The following is a 24,219-nucleotide window of genomic DNA, read 5'->3' on the forward strand; positions in this document are numbered from 1 at the left end:
GCATTTCAGAAAGAGATGGAAATTTAGACCCACACCTTAAATTTATACAGATACTGTAACTGTACAAAGTTAAGGAATTTGAACTGACCACGTGGTTGGCTGAGTATACAGTTTCCGACATAGAAGCAACAAGACAGGTAGCCAGCTGCAATCTGGGGAAGGATTGACACTACTGCCACAGTAAAAGTGGAAGACAAATGAGACCTAAGAATAAAGCATCAGATGTATCAGTTATTGATAAACTCCACCCCAAAGTCAAGCAGTCCTTCAGCAGGTACTAATCACTGATTTCAAACGGAAGTTGAAACGCATTTTTGTAGGAAAATTTTGCACCATCTGGGCCTAAAATTGCAGCATTTTTCTACTGAGAAGCATTTCTGCAAGGCATAACTCTCCCAGAAGCAAGGCTTATGTCTTTGTTTAGAGCTCAACTGTGGTCCCCCACCCCTTAAATAATTGTACAGTGGGATTTGGCTAATAAAAAAAAAAATTCTCACTAAAATCAAAATCACTAGATCAAAATTCTCCTCACTAAATACTGAAGAAGGGGCTAAATATTGCAGATCATCATCATACTTATGAAGAAAAATAATCTTACAGTAATTTAGTCAAGATGGACTAGATGTAAAGCACAGCCACTGTGGTGTCCAACCACACCCCATTAAGGCCTGTACGATGAGCTGGCTGTGATACACATGACACCCTAAGCCTCTGGCAACAGTGTGTGAGAGGAGCAGGGGTTCATATAGGTCTACGCTACCCTTCTGTTAACAAAACCTACCCTTACGTATCTTTGGCTCACATGTAACTGTCATTGCCATCACTTGAATCCCTGTAACTTCACCAAAACAGTTCAGGATGAAAAAGGTTCTTCACGAGTAAGTGGAGCATCCAGCTTCCATGTATGTTGAAGTTAATGCCTTGGGAGAAAATCTGACCACTTCTGTTTCTTCAGATAAAACAGTTCAGATATCAGCATGCAATTAAATGAAAAAAAGCAAAAATATGCACTATAACCACTTTTCCAGATCCATCAAGAAAACAATGATGCTTTCCTTCAGTCATTATCTTTGGGCCTTGATGAACCATTGTGATCATTTCTGGAGCTGATTAGAAGAGTCCTGGTGTTGATCTGTACAAATGAAACCAAAACGATGCCAAGAGCCCACCTGCAAGTCTGGAACTTCAACCTGAGTTCCTCAAAACAAGTTGTGCTTAAGCAATTACAGCTCTACAGCAGCCTCCAGCATGGAGCAGCAAGAACAGCCCCTGGCCTGCATTGCATTGCCAACAAAATCCCACTCAGGCTCCAACAGGCTCTCAAGGGATCCCAAGATATCTTTGGGAGTAGGGGAACATAATTCAGAGAAGCCACAAATCAGATATCTTGTATGGGCGAAAGAAACACATGGTAATTTGATTTGATAGTGGTAGTGCTCTGACAAGAAGCCAGATTGACAGACCTCAAGGTTAAAAGCTTTTGTCCACAAGAAGAGCACATCTCGACCTACCAGAAGCACCTTGGGTGCTCAGCCTCCATGTTGCACTTGTTGCTGCAGTGAGGCCACCAGTCAGTGCCCACCGTGACGGCGGCTCCTGTGTGCAGACACCTGCCAGCGAACTGCTGGGCTGGGAGCACCGGCTTGTGTCACGGTCTGCTGGCAGCACTGCATCGCCGCCTCCGAAACTGCATGTGCTAAGGGCTCCTGAGCCAATTACAAAAAACTAATGGACGGTGATTTTGTGTTTTGCCTTGTTATAAATAATAAGGTTATGTTTTCTTCATAGATCTTTTGATTTTTTTCCTTTGGGAGGCTTGTGGGTTTTAATGGCATTAATTCCTATTTGCCAACCTTGTCCTTATAAATGAGGATGTTCATTAAATTAATGTTAAGCGATGAGCACTATAATTAGAACATATTTAAAATGCAGTGCATCTAAATCAAAGACTATCCAAGATGTTCTCTTTTTTATTAAGATATAATTTGAAGGAGGCTTACTGTTTAGTTTAAAATGAGCATTTTTCAACAATCTCATCCCACTAAGGCAAAGAGCAGACCAAGGCAATACACCACAGAGTGGCTTTTTCCAGTCGACATTTTTTCATATGCTCTGTGGTATGACGTCTTTCACTACCTATTGTATCAATACTTAAGTGAGAACATGGAGTATACTGTGTATTTTTGCCACCAATAGCCATTACAAAAAAAAAAAAAAAAGCAAGGAAAACAAACAAAATAGTGAGCTGCAGATAACTAAGACAGTTGTGATTCTAGGAAGCAACAGGTAATGTCACAACTTTGATAAGTTGCTCAGGTTACAGCAGCTACGGTTTATTTCATTTCACTAGGAGCAGAGGCTCATTGAGGACACAGTCACACACTTAAGAAGTTATCAGCCAAGGTAGAAGAAAGGACACCAGGGATGTTATAACTTCAAGCCAAGGGCCAAATCCATTCCTAGAGCATTTTTTCTGTTGTCCTGTGTGGACAATTCAACACTGCACCAGGGAAGGAGGCTATGCCTTACTGTGATCAGGGAATAACTGCTCCCACTGAGATGCCCTACTGTCACCCATCCATTATCATCTCAGTGAGGTACGGAGCTGACATTAGCTCCTTCTCCCAGACAGGGAATCAAGGCAAGGGTAATAAAGTGATTTGCTGCAGGTGATGCAGAAAATCCGTGGCACGGTTAAGCAGCAAATCCAGTTCTTCCAATTCCTACTGCTGAAAGACAACACTCTCACAAGAAGATACCAACCAGAAATAAATTTAGGCCGAAAAGGTTTCTAAATAGGGGTGGGGGTGAAAAGTGCCAGATGAGACACTTCCCCCCCTTGTTGTTTTATATCAAATCAAAATTCTGTCATCTCACTGTCATATAATTTAAAATAATTAAAGGCTCAGAGATCTGACCCCGATGTTTAGTCATACAATTCCAGCTGACTGTGATGTCTGTCATCCGAATGACATCAAAGGCAATACCTTGAAAAGGTCACCTTTACCAGAGACAACATGGGGAGAATGGCTTGTGCATTTTTTTGAACAGCAACATATTACCATTTATATCCAAAATTTATCATCTCCCTGTGACATCTTGATAATCAGAGCCTGACCCTGTTCTCAGCCACACCAGGCTGTCACATAGGAGGACCATGCTAATGGAAATCAAGGGACGCCTCCAAACAGCTGGGATTAGAATCCTGATCTTACTATTCCAGTTTCTTTCCCTAATTCATACAGTAGTTATTAAGTTTGTTCTCGAGTTTCTTTGCTTAACTGTTGCCCTCTCATCTTGTCTCCTAGCCATTCCAGCCCGGGTCAAACCCTCAGCCATATGCCACATGCGGTATTTGCACTCAGCACAGGACATTTGTGGAGGCACCTGTTAGTGTGCCAAGGATTCATTGCTGGAAGCAGGGCTCTGCCAAATGCAGCCTTTTTGGCGGAGAAACTGCTCAGCTCTCTGTGATTACAGCTGTTCTGATTTTTGTCCTGCCCCTTCGCCCTACTGGATTTTCCAAAAGCATATGGGAAATAAGCCAACAGGGAAACAACAGAGAAAGAGGCAATGGTGAAAAGCACGAACTAAACAAAAACCTCAGGAGAAAACTGCAAAGCTAGAGTGTATTAAAAACAAAAGGGTGAGAAGTACATTAAACAAATAATATAAAAATAACCCGCCTCTCAAAATCATCTCCTTATTTTGCAATTTTTTCCTTGTGTAACTCAACTGAAAGAAGTGGCATTGGTCCACTAAAGAATCCGGCCATACACAGTAATAGAACTTCAATTTTTTACAGGCTACTTTGACATAAGGAAATTGCAGGGAGCCCAGAAGTGCTCATTATGACCTGGTAGCCGGGGAAGGTTACAAAGACAAACATGCTGGTTGGCAGACTGCACCATTATACAAATGTTCAAAAGCACTGCGTTGTATCTGAGCTGCACAACAAAAGATTTTGATGAGGGCAACAAAGCTCTGTGCTTTAAGGTGTAAGATGATAGCCTGCAGGTGTGAAAAAAGAATTTATATGCACACGTGTTTTTTCTTCTGTTGCTTTCTTTCTCTCTCCACTCCGTTCTCCAGTTACCTTCTGTTCTTCACATACTGTTTTCTATTACATCTTCAACTGATGCACCAGGTATTGGCTAATGACCACAAAACAGATACCAACCAAGGCACTGGGCTGACTCAGCATGACAGTACCTATGCTCTCTGTTACAAAATATGATGGCAATATCATATTCAAAATACATACTTGAACAGACTGTTTTTGGCACTCTGAAGAAAAATTAAAAAATAAAGCTAGTTTTCAGGAGTGGAAGAGATCAGGAGGCATCACACTGGCTTGTTGGATATTCAGTTTTTTAGTGCCAGGGTCTCCGTGGAGCTCATGTATTGTATGGCTATGACTGCATATTTAAGAACAATCTCTTTGTCTAAGGATCTTGCTGAAGTCCTCACAGTTGGACTACTCCAGTCACATCATCTTCTATCCCCGTCTCCTCAGAACAGTCAGAGAAATGGTGTTTTGATATCATCTAAAGTAGTATTTGTGCAAGTGTGTTGCCAGAAAGCTTTCAGCCAGGCTCACTGCTCAGCAGGCAGCACTTCAAGTGTACCAGCATAAATCCTTCAGTCTGTAATCCTTCCTCAGCACAATACTTTCAATGACTGAAACTCGAGGCTGGATTTCTCAAAGGGCTGATGAGAGGCTGCACACCTTCTGCCTCCCTTTCCACGCACACTCCCTCAACACCCAGGTGCAATGCACAGTCCCTTCTGCAAAATTCTCCTGTCCAGCTTGGCAGCACGCAGTCCCATGGCTGACATCAAAGATGACCACATAGAATTTCTCTGTGCGACTAGCAGGCAGTCAAGAGACAGATGCAATAATCATAGTAATAGCAATGTAACAGGAAGCAACGAGGAAAATCTGAACTAGTTTTTAAATAAGCAAAAGTGGCCTGATCCAAACTCCATTATATCAGCAACAATTTTTCAATAAAATAATAGGTCAGTATTACCTAAAGCTGAAAATAACAGGCCTGCTGATCAGCAACAAAAGGAATGCCTAACAGATTGTTCTCCATAAATTTTCTCATATGCAACCTTTCACATCTTTAAAATTTATGTTAGGCAATACAGAGGAATATATATAATATAGAGAATACAGTATGAAAAGCTGACACATACTCCTACCTGTAATAGAGAAAAAAGGCTGAAATCTCTGCAAATGTATTTTCCCTCTCAGTGAACCTAGTGAGCTTCTCTTTTTTGCTACAGACATAAATGGTAGCGAAATACAATTTTTATTAATCAAACTTGCATTCACAATCACCAAATCAGCTTCTAAAACCTTAACACAAGGACAGGCCTTCTCCACTTAAATTTGTCTTTCTAGTCCTGGTCAAGATCCTAGAGAAAAAGCTACTAAGCAGTATGAGACCTATGATTAAAGCAGTAAGAAACTTGATTCTGAATGTGTACCTGCAACATATTTCAGTTTGTTCAGGTAAAAGAGCCTAATGCTTGCCCACAAGCACCCCAGATAATAGAAACGTTCTCCCAGTCTGGAATCTCTGAAAGCACCTAAATATTTCTGGTTACTTCTGGAAGAACCAGTTGTGTCTCCTGTGTCAACACAAATTTCTTTCTAAATAGGCCCATCCTACTTGTTTATGCACATTTGAATCTCAGTTTTGTCATCTCTACATATATAAAACCAAAGCATCTGTGTCTTTGTCTCCTACACATTGACCAAGTGGTTCTTGCTGACAGCTGTGATTCAGATACTCTTCTAGGAAACATGAGAAGAAGAAAAGAACACTACAGAAGAGAAAGACAGCTGCATCTGCAACAAAACAGCCAGGTACTCTGGAGATCTGGATCCACTTTATGCATTAATATGCAGCAAGTCATTTTCATAAAATGGCATTAATATCTTATTCTGGTTCTATTTTATCAATGATAGGGACTGTTAAGGACAGACCTTCTTCTACCAGTTGCTCAAACATTTAGCACAACAGACCTCAACCATGGTTAACGCTAGATGCAAGACTGAACAATAAATAGTACACATATTGTAGGGTCTCAAAGCTATTCCCACTTTTCAGTACACGCTCCTCATTTGTGACCTACAATCACCAGAAGCCACGGACCTTTGCAGTGCAAGACTTTAAACTACACACTGCTGTGCAAGCTGAGTTCAAGCAAAAACAACTTGGCTCCCAGGAATGACGGAGCAGAAAGTAGCATGGGAAGTCATGTGAGAAAATACTTCTGAGGGAGTAAAAATGCTTGAAGTAGTTTTTTTGCCTTGGAATCTGAAGTGCTTCTGTTCTGTACAGAGAAAAGAGAAACCTATTTCAAGGACGGGTCATTTCATGCAATCATATCCAGTTCAAAGATCAGTTTATCCATTTTGCTTTGTCCAAAAGAAAAGAGCAGCTTTCCTTTCTTTAAAGAAGCATGTCGCTTTGCTGGTGGTTATCAGTTTACTGCACGGAATATCCTCACATTCACCTTGCAGGCACAATGCCTTTAAACCGGTGATCCTCACATAAAAATTTCATCTACCACAGAAAAAATTTTGCCTTCTCTATTTTGAGTCAAATGCTTGTTTGTCAGTGGTTCCCTGCCCTCTACAAGTCACTTTGGCTTCCCCACCATCTGGTTTGACCCATCAGGATCTAATACTGTGCTATTCCTTCCCTCTTCAGTTGGACACCAAACTACACCCAGCACCAATGAAACAACAAGCTCTGGTCTGCGGGATCTGGATAATAGAAGCCTCTGTCAACAGAATAACTTCTCACACCAAGTTTCTTGATGGCTGAGTTTAAAAAACAAACGACGCAAGTACTGGAGTTACTACCTCAGTAGAATTCCCACTGAAGTCATTGAGAGCTTTGCATGAGTAACAAGTAGCAAGCTGTGTACTGGGCCTGGGGCTCACTCTGGATTTAAACTCTGTCATTTTAGTGATTATAAATCAAAAAGCAGACTCGCACACAAAATTAGCCTTTGCCCTTTTCTCCTTCAGACTTCCCGCTTGCTACCAGACTCCGCAGGCAACTGTTGAGATAGCTACAAATCTCCTGTGTAACTGCACACAACTTCAGAACTTTTACATGAAACTAGGTGCTGGACTGATCCAAACAAGCTGTTATTTACCAGCTGCAAGTAATCGAGTGAAGTACTTTCTGTAACAGATCCTAAGTGCAACAGTAAACAAAACAGTAATAGCAATGTATTCATTTTCACCTGCAAGTTGGGAACCATAGGCTAAACCCTGCACAGTGCAGAAAGGGACAGAAAAGGAAATTCAAGTGCTGCAGCAAGACAAGGCTCTAGCAAGTAGTGGAAGTGGATCTCACAGAACTGCAGAGAGCAACCTCAAGGCACTGTGCCTTGAGAATTCAGTTCAAGAGCCTGACCTGCTCCCTCTCACAGCAGCATCAAGAACAGCTTGAGAAACCGATATCACAGCATGTCCCAAGTAAGTCCTAGCCTGGAGTGGTACTTGTAAACTACCATTCCCTGCAGCTATGCTGTTGAGCGAACGCAACAAAAGCTGCTTCTCAGCTTTTCAGTCTGATAGGGCACAGCTCTGTGCACCACCGGGCACTCTGTGTCCTGCCACAGCAACACTCAGCACTACCTGTAGGTTACTGGAAATTACAGTGCCATAGCAAGAGCAATTCTGTGGCCCTGTGTCCAGTGGGCACCTTGGAACTGTCTATGGAAAAAATGCATTTTTGCTTTATTATATGATCGAAAAAATGAGGTGATATTAGTACCCCAGCACTTCTCCTTGTACAAACAGCCCTCCTGCACAGCCAGCACAAGGGGACAGGGATCTGTTACACTAGGCACTCTATGAACAGAACAGAAAGACGGTCCTTGTCCAAGAACAGGTACCACAATATTTAAATATTTCTCATAAAACCAAATGCTAACTATATGACTAAAATAAAGAACAACAGAAATCGTTTTGTACTTTGAAACTGCTGCTACAAGAGGTGACTCCTCAAAGAGTTCAGACCAGCCTTTGTCTCTCTCTGCATCCTAAACCAACTCTCTGAGAATCACCATTCATTCAGCTACAAATACATCTCCCGATCCCCACTTAACATGTCATCCGTGCTATTTACCATTGCCCCATAAAAAGCTTCGAGATGCAGCCCATATGAAAGATAGTGTCAAAATATTCTTGTATTACAACTATGCACCAAAATCAGCACAAACTGTTCTCCTCAAAGAAGCACTGCAATTTAGCCTTCATTTGTTTACATTAATATGACACTTTCTGAGTGAGTACAGGTCAAAACTGCTTTAGAAAAGTGTCTATTGTTAACGAGTGCTTTTTGTTCTTCAGCCAAAACAAATCAGAATTGTTGTAAAAATGAAATATTACATACCACAGCAGTTTAGTTACTTTACAATCAGAATTTCTGTCAGCATCACACTGCTAAGTGGCCTACCTAGAAATGGTACACACCAACTGCAAACATATTTTCCAAAGCCAAAATGCCCAAATCAGCAATACTGCACTGAGGCTTCACAGATCAAGGTCTCAATCTCACAGTACAACATAATTTGTCGCGCGCTCACAGTGGAGGAGGAGAATGGGCATCCAGACATGTAGCCCTGACGCACACCAAAGCCCCACAGAGCACCTCAGTGACTTCAGTGGAAGCTTGGTCTGAGTGAAAACTGGAAAGCAACAGTCCCACCAACAGCACCCAGTATGAGACACTGAGCTCCATTTTGCCCTCAGGCTTTCTTTGCCATCCCAAGGATTCAAAGATGAAAAGCATCTCTAATAGGGATGCCACCTCACAGGCAGCTGCGTGGCCCAAAAGCTGCCTCAGGAGAGAGAAGGGGCACACTGCTGCTGTCTGCTCAGCTTTGGGCCAGGAAAACAAGAAGGAACTGAGGCACAGCCAGGTGCTGTACTGGCCTGAAAGTGTTGCAGGGACTGGAGCAGGCCAATCTTCTTTGCTGGAGCTTCCTGGAAGAGCCCAATGTTGCCCCGAGCTACCTGAGGCAGAACGGACACAAAAAAACTGGCCTAAAAGCACAGAGACGTGAGAGTTGTGTTCAGCTGAGCCAACTGAACTAATTCCTTTCCCCTGTAATGCAGCACTGCAATGTAAAACAGTTTAAATACCACCTTGTAAAACCTATCCCTTATTTCTTGCTCTCTGTGATTCTAGGAATTAACGTTAAAATACAAGAATATAAGTATCAGGAAATAAACCATTATGTCAAAACCTTACAAATTGACTGCAGTCTTTCCATGACCCTTTCCTTTCGTTTCTTCTTACAAAAGGAATGTTACTGCAAATGTTACTGCAACAGTGTCCTGCCACCACAGTAAAAATAGCCACGCAATATCCATGACTTACTAAAATCTGTAACACTGGCCTGTCATAAACTCACATCTGCAGTTTGGTAGATTCCTTAGCAATTTTCATTTTCTAACTTGCAGTTTAAAAGCAACAGCTCTCAGAGCAACACAGCTCCTTTTAACTGTGACAGTATTGCTTCTCAATTGGGCAACTTGACTACAGCATGGTTCAGGTGGATGGTAGCAGCAGGTATATTGCACTCCACTGTTGGAGATACCTGTTTCACTGGTCTTCGGGTCAGCTGCCTTCTGCCTTCAGCTGAGGAGATGCAGGGACCGCTCCTTACTGAGATATGGGCAACAACAGTGCCTGGAAGGTGTCTGCTATTACTCTGGGAGGCACCTCAAGGTAACTTGCTAGCTTTGGTAAACAGCAGGAAAATCTCCAGCTAAGCAGCTCTGCCTAGTGACTGAGAGACCATCGTGGATTTAAGGGGAAGCTCCAGATAGCTGAAAATACAATTTGAAAAATATACATTAACAGACTCTTGAGCCAAATCCCTGAACCATAATGCACAGCTGTTTATAAAAACTTTGGCAAACCAAAGATGTTGGGATTATAAACAATAATTTTACATTCCTGTCTTTCTAGCAGCAAGCAAGAGACCTGGGCTTCAATTGCTCGTTGCCCTCCCTCATGAACCTCCATGCTGCCAGCCCTCTGATGTTAGCTGAGAGCAGTTTTGCAGCCTAAGAGAACTGCCTTAACAGAAAGATTAGGAGAACTGCCTGATAAACAAATCCATGATCTTTCACTGAAAAACTTGTGCTTCTCCTCTTCTCCAAACACTTTCTTCATTTGAGATACTGTGGATCACACCTTTGGCTAATGTAAAGTGGCCTGGCTGTGCTGAAGTCAGCTGTGGCAATTTAGGTCCATTAAAAACTGTCTCTCTCACTTTTTCCTTTTCACTTCTTTCATTCCCTATCACCAGTCCCCTCTGCACACACACAAACCCTTCTAGCTTTGTGTGGCTGGTTCAAAACAGGCCAGCAACTGCAGCCGACAGCAAGGCTGCTCCTTGCCTTGGCAATGCCACGCGCCCTTTGCCAAACAGCTGTCTGGTGCAGACAGGCCACACGGAGGGCCCTGATTTAACTCTGGCTGTATACAGAAAGCATGTTTACCAAATACAAATGCATCTTCCTTATTTTGGATTGTGAGCTGCGTGCATGCAAAAGCAGGAAGAAGGAAAGAGAAGGATCTGTGCACAGGACTGCAAGCACGCGTGCATATGTATTTGCTCCCTGGGCACAGTTAAAAATTTTCTGACAAATCTCACTTTACGAAAAACTGTCATGCTTATCTATGATTTTGACACCCACGTTTTCGGTAGCAAAAAGCTCTGCCTCAGGCTGATCTTTCTCGCTCTTTTCTTTCGGGGAATAATTTCCAGTTTCTATGGATAGTTTAAGAGAAATACTCCATGCTGCTTGAATCAATAATACAAGAAGAAACAGGGCTTTCTCCCAGTGATAAAAACGAGTTTATGTAATTTCCCTGTGCATAGATAACAACATTGGCTTGGATTTCAAACTGAGTAGACCACACCTGCATTTACATGCATTTTTACATTGATAAATGTGAGTTTACAAATAATTAAGCTCTGAAGAGAGCAAATCTCTTTGAATCAGATATTTTTAAGTTTTCTGAAAGGCCGCCCAGAGATTAAATGATGTCTTTGCCTCTTTCTGTACAATCCTGTACGCCAGTTGGAGGGCTCATTTATATAGAGGAATGTATGAGTAATTTTTACTGCTAAGTTACACTGGTATGCAGTCTTCTGGAGTTAATGTCTACATGGGAGGTCCATCAGCCTATGTTTTAGTATCTCAGTTATTGAGGCTTCGTAAGTACTTTAAAATAAAACAACTGACAACCATCACAGCTGCTCTGTCCTCCAATTGAAGAAACTGTTTAGAAGACTCAGAAAACACTTTTTGTTTTCTGAAATCAGAGTACCACCTTCACAAGAAGTTGTGCACAGAGAGGATTGCACAGAAGGGAACACCACTTTGCCAACCGCCTCACTAAGTCAGCCACTCTCTGAATGACCAAACCACCGCTAATTTCTCCAGCAGCCATCATGCACCGTAACATGCAGAGACGACTATTGTTCTAGGAATGCAATCCTTGCCATATTCATTCTAACCACCTACCCACCAAATCAAGAATCCAATCACTCTGCATATCACATCCAAAGCCTATGTACTGAAAGAGCACACTGGAGATGCACGATACACATATACAACTAAACTACAGATAAATGCAAATATACATGCTACAAGTAAACTAAACAGCAACAAAGCCCTAGGCAACATCATTGAGTTTGTACAACTATAAACGCTGTACTGAAACATGCATAAATAAAATGTCTAATACTGCACGTTTGATTTACTTCAATTGCAAAGTCCATTTCTATCACTTATTTTTTAATCTGAGGTAATAATTGTAGCACAATAATGCCTATGCAAACCAAGATTTCACTGAAAATACACATCAACATGTTACTGGTCTCGTTTTCATTCATACATACATTCTTGCATTCTTTATAACACGCAGCAGTCCTGATAGTACATTGACATTACTGTTTTTCATGCTCTATTTTGCATGGCAAATGATCTGAGCCAACTGTAACGCTCACATGGGAAAATCCAACAATGAACCAGTGGTATACCAAGAAAGCCAGAAGGAAAGGGAATGATTTTCACTTTTGCTTTTATGAAGAACCTATTATATTCAAACCATCAACAATGCTATTTAAGAATGTCATTTTGAATAAATTATTAACAGAAACCCTCAAACCACTCTTGACTGTTTCTGTAGTTCACTTGCATAACCTGCTCTTGTATCTCAACCTCATTAGCTTTCAGCATTTTAAATATACTTTTCTGAAGATTCATATCCAGTTTCATATGATCTAATTACAGATTTACCATGTTTTATTTCTATTTCAAGATGATAAATTGGCTTTATATGCACACATGTACACTTGTGGTGCTCTCTGAATAGCTTTCATGTACACTTCTCTGCAACTATGGCAGACTTACCTCAAAAATTATTAATTAGCACAGCAATATGTGATTGTTCTGCCTACCCGGTGCTCTTCATTGTCTCATTGATGAAGACATCCATCATGGAGATGGTACATCTCCTTAGATACAGCAGAGAGGACAAATATCTCAGCATAATAGATGCCAGATGTGATACAGAACACTAAGTAAAACACTAAGTAAAAACGTCAGAAAGAAATCCCCATAGTAATATATGTACTATCCAAAGGTATAAAACACACGGGTTTCCTAATTTTTCTGAGATGAATCACTGGGCTGGTATAAGATGTAGTAGTGCCCTTTGTGTCCATTATAATGAGACACAATGATTTACTCCACCTGACAAAATTCAACCGTGAATATACACATTTCAAATACTAACTTGTACTACTGGTCTCTTGGTCTGCAAAGGTATTCATTTAACTTGTAGTAAGTTGTATGATGTAAGAGGTTGATGATACTTGAATTTACTGAGAGAAACATGAGACCTGGCATAACATAACAGGTGAACCTTTCCCAATGGCTACGTGTTCTACAAACAGTAAAAAGCAAGGTTTTTCTCCCTCACAGGATAACATAAAACAAACAAATATATTCCTGAAAAAAGAAAAAAAAAAAGCTCATTGATCATATATCTGTTGGTGATACCCAGCTGACAGTAAATGTGACACGCTGTGGCAATGCCAGACAAATCTACTCACACACTTAAATAACGAGTACCACACTGAACAACAAGGCTTGATCCCAGAGACCCTTTTCTCCCTCTTGACTTCAACAGAACTTTTAGTTACTAAAACAGGTCCCAAAGCTCTGCTGCTAAACAAATTCCTTCTGTGTACTGCATTAGTGTTTATCTTCCTTTATCAGCAATTTCAGAGCACATGCCTACATACCATATTAACATTTGTCCCAGTAAATTACTCAGCCTTCAGAGCAGCAGCTCGTCCACAGGCATCATGCTTTGCGGAAAGGAGCCTGTTAGGCTCTGAGACAGTGCAAGGTCTCAGGGATTTGACAGGCAATTCCTAGAAAATTAATTTGCTATAAATTAATCTTATACTGTATTTTATAAAACTGTTCTTTTAAGCTCTATTTTGGGCTGAAATCTTAGAGCCTGACTCAGCGAACATCCAGCATTACTCTCATGACACCAAGGTGAACTGGAGCTTACTCATGTGAGAAGCAGTGCTTGGCTGCAGACGTGACTGCAGCAATCGGGATTTCAATTTTCCATGGAGAGAAAAGAGGTTCACAGCCATTTTAACCCAGGAACGTATGCGGTGGGATTTCCAAAGCTGTTTAGCATGCAGTGGTCTAACCAAAAGTCAGGAGCAATTTCTGGTCTTGTAGCTGTTCATACAGAAACTAGAGCAATGCTTAACTCTTTTGAAAGCCATGCATATCAACTAAAGCTGAAGTTTAAACAAAATTCTGAAGTAACATACAAATCCTCCGTAAGATAAGCTGCCTAACCTAAAGCAAATTAAAAACAGCAAGAAGATGGCTTTTTTTCAGGGTTCTAGGCAAGACACCTGACATACCTAAAACTCCTTTGAATATGTGAAAGACAGAATGCATAAACTAAGTATCAGAATTTCATTTAACCAGGCATTTTAAATAGAACTATGCAGCAGTGCGTTTTCTGGGAAATACATGGCAACCCGCCCAGGATGACAGAGAGCCCGAGGGCAGCTGCAGACCTGCCTGCCAGCCAGGGCCACCACAGCCAGCATGGTCACTGCCCCCAGCACCTGCTGCTACCAGCCATTTGCTAGCTGCACCTTCAACACTTCTCTAGTTAAAATAAACCCAACGCTTTAATTCAGGTGACATGGACAGACTTTGTTTTGTTCATTCTGTCCCAATGAAGTTCCAGGCAACTCTTAAAAGTAGAAACTTCCTACTTCTCATCCCCCATTGTGCCAATTTATTATTCTTTTAAAAAAAAAATAATAATAAAACAGCTCTTTGATCGCTATCTTTTTGACATTGCTGGAAAAGGCTGTTTTGGGCAGCCAGAACAATCTTGTAACACTTTTTGTAGGCTGAGTGGGAAGCAAAAGACAAGCTTCAAAAGTGGCTATTAGGTTGCGTTCATGTGCCATAATGGCATTATTCTGGCAGTCATTCTGGCAAACATTTAAGATGTTTGTCTTGCTGCTCTTTCCTTATCTTTGCTGTGGATTTGTGTCATTTAAAAACACAAAAGGTTTAAAAGTTGAAAAAGCAAATTTGAAATCAAATATAAGCAGGAACATTCCAAATAACCTGCCTAAAATTGATTTTCTTAGGGTTCATGATGTCATTACTAGTGCATAATAATGGAGATACTAATTTCTTTTCAGTAAGAAACACATCACTCTCCAGTAATTTTTAGCCTATTTTCAAATTGCTCCAAATGTGCTAAGACCTGCTAACTTCCCATTTGTGCAACTAATTTGTTCCAAACTAACAGAGAACCCCAAAATATTTCTTAATAACACATTATTTTGAGCTGCGGAGGAGCACAGACAAGTAACGGGACCAAAAATACGCAGTAACATTCCCCGTCATTAGTAACTGAATGACGCTCTTGAGATTGCACATTGTTATGTATGTTATGTTATGCTTTGGCAAATTGCTATTTGCTTCAACTGATTCAGATGTCTGCAAATTGACAAACATTTACTGCACACAATTTATGAAGCAGATTTCCATTTACCAAAGAACTGTAAAAAACATAATCATGTTACATTTTGAGACAGGGATTAAATGTCTCCATAACCACACTGAATGGCTTTGACATTCATACACCTGGAGTCTGTGGTTCTTTCAATCTACAACACTTGATACATGCTACTGAATTTCTGCTATTCTTCTGCAAAGTCTTAGATGAAACTTTGTTTTCATTCTGACACATATTCCTGAGCAAAATTAGCATTATATTTATGCTTAACATTATGCTTTAAGATTATCATTTAAAAATTATATTGCATGTATCAAGATGCTACATTTACTGCAACTCATACATAAAAAGAGTAAGAAAATGAGAACTGGTACTAGTGGCATTCATTTCCAAAGCTACTTAAGTTGTTATATGGGAAGTAATACATTTACTCTTTCTCTCCAGGCAGGCTTTATACCATTGTACAAACCCAACATAAAGCATTGATATTGTTTCCTTGCTTGTGGCATATCAACACAAAATGAGAACTCACAGCCTTGCTCTCCTTGAAAGGGAAAACTTCACCTAAGGAGTGAAAGTTTCAAGTCCACACTGGCTGGTTTTCCCCGAGATGCTCCACAGTTCATCGAACACCAATCCTCAGGAAGGCTCTGCTGTACAGCAGGTTTACTCTGTATGCCCACCCTCACATGGTAAACGCACCAGATTTTTACACAAACACACTTGCTGATCTTCCTCAAGCCACCTACAGAAGGACTAACTCCCTCAGTAGTGCAAAAGTTTCTTTACTCTGTGGAGCCTACCTCCAACAATGATCTGAAAAGCTGCAATATAACAAGGTTTTAAACCAAAGGTTCTGGGGAATGCTCCAGCTTCTTTGTAGCCCTGTTCCATTTTCATTCTGATACATATTCCTTTGCAGAGCACTAGCAGATTTGTGAGTAGGAAACTTTCCAGGAGTTAAATTCGGCTTTGAGTACATGTTCTGCTCTCAGTAATCTCTATGGAAACTGGACATAAACATCTGTGTATGTACTGGCCACTGATGTTTAAATTTCAGTATTCCTGTTCCCCGAAGAGCTGTGGCACAAGCAAGACTCAGGACTGAATCTGTTGCGCTGCACTCAGTAGGCATTTTGCCACTGACTTCCGTGGGAATGCAAGGGGGCCGGTGCAGCTGAACCTCACTTGCTGTGAGCCGTGTTTTGCATTTAAAGTGAACGGTCCTGCTTTGAGCAGAATTTCTTAGCTCCAAGAACGCAATGAAGCACAGAATTGAAACAGAACAACAACAAAAAAATAAGCAGCAGACAGCTGTTTTAGACTGTGACCATCAGCAGTCAGATGGGCTGAAAACACAACGCATTCCTGCTCACTGCTGAATTCAGTGTAAGCACTGTTCAGAAACACGCTCCACATACCACACCTTCTTGAAATCTACTTTTCTTTATAACGTCATTTGCCGACCCTCTCTGTCCGTGAAAATGCACAAAAAATATTCTGAGCAGCGTTTGTAGCAACAACTTGGAATCAGTGAAAAACTTGCTGTTGCCGCAGCACAAAACAACTCCGCTCCTTCTGCCTCCTGTTGCACCACTGCCGGCAGCAAAAGCAAACGAACAAAAATCTGTCAGCCTCTCCCTGAGGAAAGCCTCCCAGGAAAGGGCAGAGGCTTGAGGAGGTAAAAACTTCAAGGCTTGGCTTGTCGTTTCTTTAACACAAGATGTAACAACATCTCCGATTACAAGTAACATGCTGAATTGGTAACTTCCTCCTGTCCTTTACTTTTGAAGCATAAAGGAACAATTACGATTACTGCTTACTACAGCTGTTTGAGTATTTTTTCAAATAGCATTGAAATAATCTAATTTCAGCAAGAGCAATACATTTTTAAAATGGAAAAAACTAGCAGTATTATAAAAAGTGATATAAATTGTATATCGGACTCGAGTAGTTGGAGAGTTGGTGAGCAGCCTGGCAGTTATCTTGCAGATTAGTTATACACACAGTGTAACAGCTTTATTTATATCTTCAGGCTGCTCATTCCTCTACACTCCCTCTCCTTCCCTTTTGTAAATCACAAGCACTCCTTCATAGGAGGCTGCTCAGTGCAACACCACCATGGACCCAGGCCAAGCAGCGAGTGCCTGACCTCGCAGGACCACTCCAGGGCACTTCCAGCAAAGCGCACACAGCCCCAGTGTCCCAGTGCTCCGCCTGGCCTTGACTACTGCAGGCAGCTGATGCAACTCAGGAGCTGCCCTGGTTTGTGAATGGGACCAGAGCACATTGCCAGGGACAAGCTCGGTGAAACACGGGACTTTACACCATTTCCTCAGCACTGCTCTGCACATTTTAACTCCCAGCTTCTGTTGGATGTCTCACAGAACCACCCTACTAGTACCCATTTTCTTACCTGCTCCATGGATGATATAGCTTGCAAACATCACAAGTGAATTTGAAACGAACATCTGTTTTAGAGTAATACCTACAGCACCCAGCAAGGACAATGGACCACACTGAGCTTGAAAATCAAAAGACTATAATCTCTTCACATTAACTGAGAATGAACTCAGATTTTTTGTCAGTTACAGTGAGCAGTGACTACGCAGGAGTGAAATACAGCTGATCAGAAACCGAGTTATGTAAGATGGGAAATCAGGTAACTTCTGCTGAGAAAAAATGAAACTAAAAACGAAATACAAGAAAAAACAAACCCACGGAAGAGTGATCAAATGACATTACTCAAGTTTATGATAGCAGCATTCTAGAAACTGCAAGCTGTACACAGACATGTTTATTCACAATAGCATATATCACAAGAGCTAGTGTTCTGACACGCACTCAGAAAAATCATGGTGCCTCGTCCCTTAGCTGCTATGCTATATCACTGCCAAGCTGCAAAGTAGCACAGCATGTTCAAGATACACGTCCTGCCTTGAAGAAATAATTTTCTTAAGACACTAAATCACTGAGGAAGATTCCGTGCAATTACAATTTATCTGACTTCCACAAAGTATAACTAAATATCGCAAAGATCATTGATACATACTTCCAACAATGTGTAAGTCAATGCATGGGAAAAGAAGAGCAAAAAGGATGGCTGCAGTGGTGCCTGTACATTTCTGTATCAGAAGTAACTCAAATGGTCAGCCAGACGCACGGGAATGAAATCCAACAAACACAAACCACACTTTGATCACATCTTCCCAACAAATTCCTGGTCCTGTTCTGACTGCGTCTTCCAGAACAACTTTCATTCCCCTTCCTCTTGCAGATACAAGCTACTCATTTTCATTATTGTGTTACGTATTACATTTAAAATATTAATGAGGAGTGCAAAGGACATTTTAACCAAAGAGTTCAAATCCCCTTCTAAAGTTAACTAATTAGATGTTACTACATCCTATAGATAAGATGGATCAGTATTATGGCCTTGGCTTAATATCAATTTGTTACTGCTACATTCTGTACTGCATGCATGAGAGTTAAACCAAACCGGACCACAGAGGGGTTAACTGATTTGACAAAAACTCAGGAGGAAATGAGGAGCAAAGCCAGTAACAAAATCTTGCAGTCCCATCTCTTTTTCCTCTTCATTAACCTGTGTGTTTAACCAGTATGTCTGAAAATATAAATGTCTTCATACTGGTGAAGTATTTAACACAGAGTTCTGACTATAATAATTTACACAGCAACTTTAAATCCAGACTACCTTTATGCTCCGTCATTCTACAAAACACAATAGATAGTTGCAGCACATTAGTGTAGACCTGTAATTTACTGTGCATTTCAGCTAGATCGGGTACATTGCAACAAGAGGTGAAAATGCTGAAGAACCAAGAAGAGCAGAAAGAAAAGTATAGCTTGCTGCCAGCCCCCTCCCCCCCATATGATTTTTTATTTATTTTATTATTTTTATTTTCTATTTACAGAATTTAGCATTACAAAATCCAGCCTGGTGAAATGACCATAAAGCACTCTAATGACTGCCTGTGGTCAGCTAAATGCTGAGGACATGTCTTCCAACAGTACAGCTCCTTCCAGCATGATGCTGGCCAACTGGTTCAATACGCGCTCGAAGGGCATCATGTTAGTCACTGAGTCCTCGTGACTAGTTTTATCAACGCTGTGAGCCTCTCAGTAGTGCTCAGCTTTCGTTACTTAGTCCACGAGACCTTTTAAGGCCACAGCTATAGGTATTATGAAAAGAATGGGTAAGTTTCAATGAATATATCCATGCCATTAGTAATGCGGGATAGCTTTCGATAATAATAGCATGGGAATAAAACTACAGGAAACTGTAAGTAGTGCCATGGGGTGAAATACAGCTGTGGGTGAAAAAGTGTTACCACTTCTGATACAGTTTGTAAAGTGTTAGAAGTTGAAGACAAAGTCAATGCAGAAAGCGAGGAACTTCAGAACAGCCTTTCTTTTCTGAGTAAAGCAGATTTTGAAGAAGTCAAATGCATTATTTCTCCTAATCCTTTGGAAACCCAGAGAATTGCTTAGGCAGGGCTCCTCCAAATTAATTGAATATTTTACAGACATTTCACCTTCACAGTTCTAGTATGTCTTTTGCAGGGCTCAGAAATTATTATTTTCCAAAGATGCTGTCTTAACATCCTGCTGTATTCTGAGGCTTTATCATAAAGTTCTACCTTCCCTTCCGTATTAGAATAGACTGACTAGAGAACATGAACCCTTATACATAGCAGCAAATAATTTTCCCCAGCTAACACAATACTTTGTACCTGAAAAATGCAGACAGTTTCTGAGAGGTGGTGTATGGCTTTAGGGTCACGAGACTGACTCGGTCTGACTGACGGATAGGAAACTCTCGTGCAGACCTGATGATGAAATGTTCCCCACTGCTGATGCCTGTTGAGAGCTATTAGCTTGTAGCCATGGTACACTGACACCGCACTTGTGATTAAATTCAACATAAGCCCACACTTGCAAGTGATTTAAATTTTCTTAAATACTCACACTTTGAGTTTTTAGAAAGTAAAACCCTCTCTAACGTGGTGATCTAGCAACGATAAATCAGTCTTCTGCTAATATTCGCGATTTACTTCAAAAGGTATAAAGCTCATTTCAGAACTGAATTGTTTAAAAATATCTAGTAAATCATAGTTGGCTTCTTAATGAGTTTAATGCAGTTAACAAATATTTGCTGGTTATGACTGGCAAGTTACTGCACACATATAAAAAGCAAAAGGGAACCATTATTGTTGAGTGGAAGATATGTGAAAGCATTCATAGAAATATGGTCAAAAATAAGATCTCTGTACAGAACTAGGAATTAAACATTTTTTTCTTGGACTCAGGAAGAAACACAACTACTTTCTCAGCAGAACTCAAATGAACAACTGTAACATCTTACAATTAAAGAAGTAAGGTGACTCTTAACAGGAGGATATCAATGTGTTGATGGAAGAATCTGACTGAGAAAGAGGGCTTGACTCAACTAACCAAACAGCAAGAAACAACATTTAGAAACTGAAACTAAGCAAACAGATTGGAAATACATGTGATTTTTATTTTTTTTATTAATGAAACAATCAACCATTGTAACAACTCACTAGTGAATTTGTTGACTTTTTCTCACGAGTTGATGTGCTTTAATTAAGCTCATTTGTTCTGATGTAAAAAAAGTTGACTGATATTCTATGTAAGAGTACAGAATACAGTCAACCACCATTTTGGCATTAAAAATCTGTGAATTCATAGGATCTTCTCAGAACAAGTCTGAACATTTCAAGATCACCTCAGGTATCTAAGCAAGAGCAAGCCTACCATTTTAGAACAAATATCCTGTGTTCAGCTGTAAGGAAATGGTGTTCTCATCTTTCTCAGATCTTCTGTAACACTCTCTACCATTTTTATGACTTCCAATATTAAAGCATAACTGAAAGGTCTTCTCTCCAGACCAGAAATTAAGCAAGTCTTTACAATGATTAATCCCTAGTCAGCAACTAAATGTAGACTACAGGCTTTAGGGTTACATACACAAAAGGTAGGGATGAATGAGTTGAAACTGCTGAGAGATTGCCCACGGACTTCTTCTCTAGCTAGATTACACACAGTGAGAAAGCAGCATTCGGTTACTTGGTCATTCTGTGGATCTTGTTGCTTTGGATGGTACTTCTGTGACGTACGTTTCTGAAGTGATGATGGAAAAATATTCAATAGCTCTACAATTTTACCAACCTTCTTTCACTTAGCATTCATCCAGGTATCCAGCAAGATTCCTCACCGTGACAGCATTCTTTAATTCCACAAGAAACACTTCTGGGATAGGAGTTCATACACCATACCTATAGAAGTCTGTAAGGAGCTGGATGTTCAAGTGATCCTCCTTCCAATTAATTCCAGCCAATAAACTGAAAGTCTTTGCTTAAAAAAAAAAAAAAAAAGTACAGTAGATAACACTTCTAATTTTACATTCCTTAGCAACTGCTGTAAATGTATGTAAGTGTATTTAATAATCATGAGAGAAAGAAAGTCACAGATGGACAGCACTGTGGCCCAGGAGATACTCTCTTTGTTCAGACACAGGCCGTACAACAACAGAAGGCCGAACCCATTCACTTCCCCCTCCTGCCCTGATCCAGAGACTTTGATGAAATTTCAATATAAGGGACTAAATATTGCTCAGGCTCTGGCTATTTGCATTGTATGCCTGAATAACCATCACTGGCTGTTTCATGTGCTCCCACATTATTCTATGTTCATCCAAGACCGTAATGGAAAACATTTGCAGTCTTTGTTGTATCTGGCATCAGAATGCTGAAGACTTTACAGTACCCACTGCTAGAAATTTACAATGAGATACTGTTCTACACCATATTAGTAATAATAAAGATCTGAGCTGAAAGGGTAAATCATAACCACATGGCTCACATTTAATGAGTATATTTTTATACGCATGAACAATCACAAATGCATACTACAATCACTCATACTACATGTGCAAATCCCACGAAAACCAAAGACATCATCTAGTCAACTGAAATTACTATTCTGTCCACACACAGTGTAGACATAATGTCACTGTGCAAAAGGAACACAGAAGACTGTGCTGGTTTTTTTTTTAGTAATGGGTATTAACTAGTTTTTTTTTTAAAGTCATTATAATTTGGACATGTAAAATTCAGTCTTTCCAGACCAATGAATGGCACATATGCCATAGGAACAATGTTCCTGCCAATTTTCACATTTCCACCACTTACCATTGAGATGTTAAAAACAAAGAAAGGAGGTTTAACAAAAAATCACAACTAATGATTCACAGCAGAAATATCTCACTTTTTTTTCCCCACTTGTTACACCCTTTGAGTCTGCCAGACAAAAACTTTAAGGAACAATGCTCTTCCTGAGGGTGAATGTACTGTATTTTTTGCTAAAAGAGGAAAATGCAATTAAATCCATAAGCAACTAATTAAAGACAAAAAGGCAACCATAACTGCAAGTGCTCTCACATAGCTCTAAGGGATCACATTAATAACTGCAAATACAAAATTTAAAACTATTTTTCTTTTTAAAATTAGTTGGGTTTTTCATGTCAGAATACATTCTTGCTTAACTTTAGGCCTGTCTTGACTACTTACTAGAACTAATGGATAAAACAGCTGAATATCTTGTTAGATAGAAACCACAGTGAAAGTGACTGTCCTCACATCTGCTCAGGACTGCAAGTACACTACTAAGTCATGGCCTGAGCAGAAGAAGGAGGTACCCATCTTTTCCAGGGATCTACCTGAGAAGCAGTGAGGAGAGGAACTCCACTTACTCCTGGCTGGGCATCCTTCACACATCTTCAGCCTCTTACATCAACTCAAAAAAAGTAGGAGCTCAACAAGGAGTTTTCACTCTCTGAGACCATGAGAAAATTATCTCCTCATGTGCTGGATGTAACCCCCCCGTCTGGAATTCCAGCTATGGAGAGTACCAAAAAAAAAAAAAAATGCAACAGAATAAATGAGGAACTGCTGAAGTCTGGCTGAATCGTCCTCAGTGAGCTTAGTCACCACTGCCCACCCTTCTGTGAATTTTTTTCAGAAGTGGTTGAGCTACTCAGCCATTATGTGGAAGATAAATCCAAATTGTATCTCCTGTTATTATGACATTTCCATCAGAAACACAGGTGCAGTGGCAATTGTTTTATAAATCCTGTGTATTAATTACTGTATCTGGAAAGAATAGAGTGAATTTAGCCATTCAGATTGCACTGGACTAACTGTACATGTTCATAATTTAGGAAGCCTTGTTTTGAAGCGTACTCACTGATCTGCAGATGATGTCAGTTAAGGCCTACAATATTTTTCACATTTAGCACTTACATTGTTGCAAGTAAAATTACACATAATTTGCCTAACACAGTAATTAAAAGCAGGTTCATTTTCTGAAAAAAAAAAAAAAAAAAAAAAAAAAGAACTTATGAAATTTCCTTAAAACCTTTTTGCCAATATAATCTATATGAAAGGTATTTCAATGCAATGAACAGCTAGATAATGCCCCCAAAATAGATCGTGGATGATGCCCTAAATAGATTGTGCACAGTCTTATTGTTTTCAAATAAAAGTCTAGAAAGGAATTACTATTTATATCACTTGGCAAGTCTAGGATTTTCTAATATATACACACATTGCAGACTAAGCCATAAAATGGCTACTGTCAAAAATCCAGTTGATTTCAAAGAGTTAGCTCACTTACATCACAAAAAAAAGCATCTAGGTCTACAGAGCACCTTTATCTCACACTTTTAGTATCACAAGCTTGGTTTAATATAAATATTTTGAGGAACCAAAAGACATTTTAGATATACGGAACTTCTGGTGAACAGGAAAACAAGTCAAAACAACTAGAAAGTTAGTGCCATTTAGCTAATGGAGTTCTGTTCATTGGAATCATGCTGTAATAAGAGTAAAATACCACAAGTGGGGTTTTATATTTGCTGTGATAGAACTTGCATGTTTTGGAAGTGTTGTAAAATGTTGCTAATAAAGCTTCAAGCAAAAAGATCGTTTGCTTTTGAAAGTGAAAGTACACTGTCTTAATGGGAGGCCAGCGACCG

The 24,219-nt window shown here is 40.1% G+C and overlaps 1 protein-coding gene across 3 annotated transcripts in view; it reads right to left on the reverse strand.

Annotated features, from left to right (window-relative positions):
* PHF2 (PHD finger protein 2) overlaps positions 1–24,219 on the reverse strand; it is a 95,822-nt gene that overhangs the window by 62,463 nt on the left and 9,140 nt on the right. Inside the window, exon 2 of one of the 3 annotated variants that reach the window (XM_067003270.1) lies at positions 21,354–21,539. The exons of the other annotated variants lie outside the window; for them this stretch is intronic. Within the exon in view, the coding sequence (XP_066859371.1) occupies positions 21,354–21,370 (17 nt within the window). The 5' untranslated portion in view covers positions 21,371–21,539. The remainder of the gene's footprint in view (positions 1–21,353; positions 21,540–24,219) is intronic. 3 annotated transcript variants of the gene reach the window in all.

This window comes from Anser cygnoides, chromosome 10 (assembly GCF_040182565.1).
Source record: "Anser cygnoides isolate HZ-2024a breed goose chromosome 10, Taihu_goose_T2T_genome, whole genome shotgun sequence".
Lineage (NCBI taxonomy): Eukaryota > Metazoa > Chordata > Aves > Anseriformes > Anatidae > Anser > Anser cygnoides.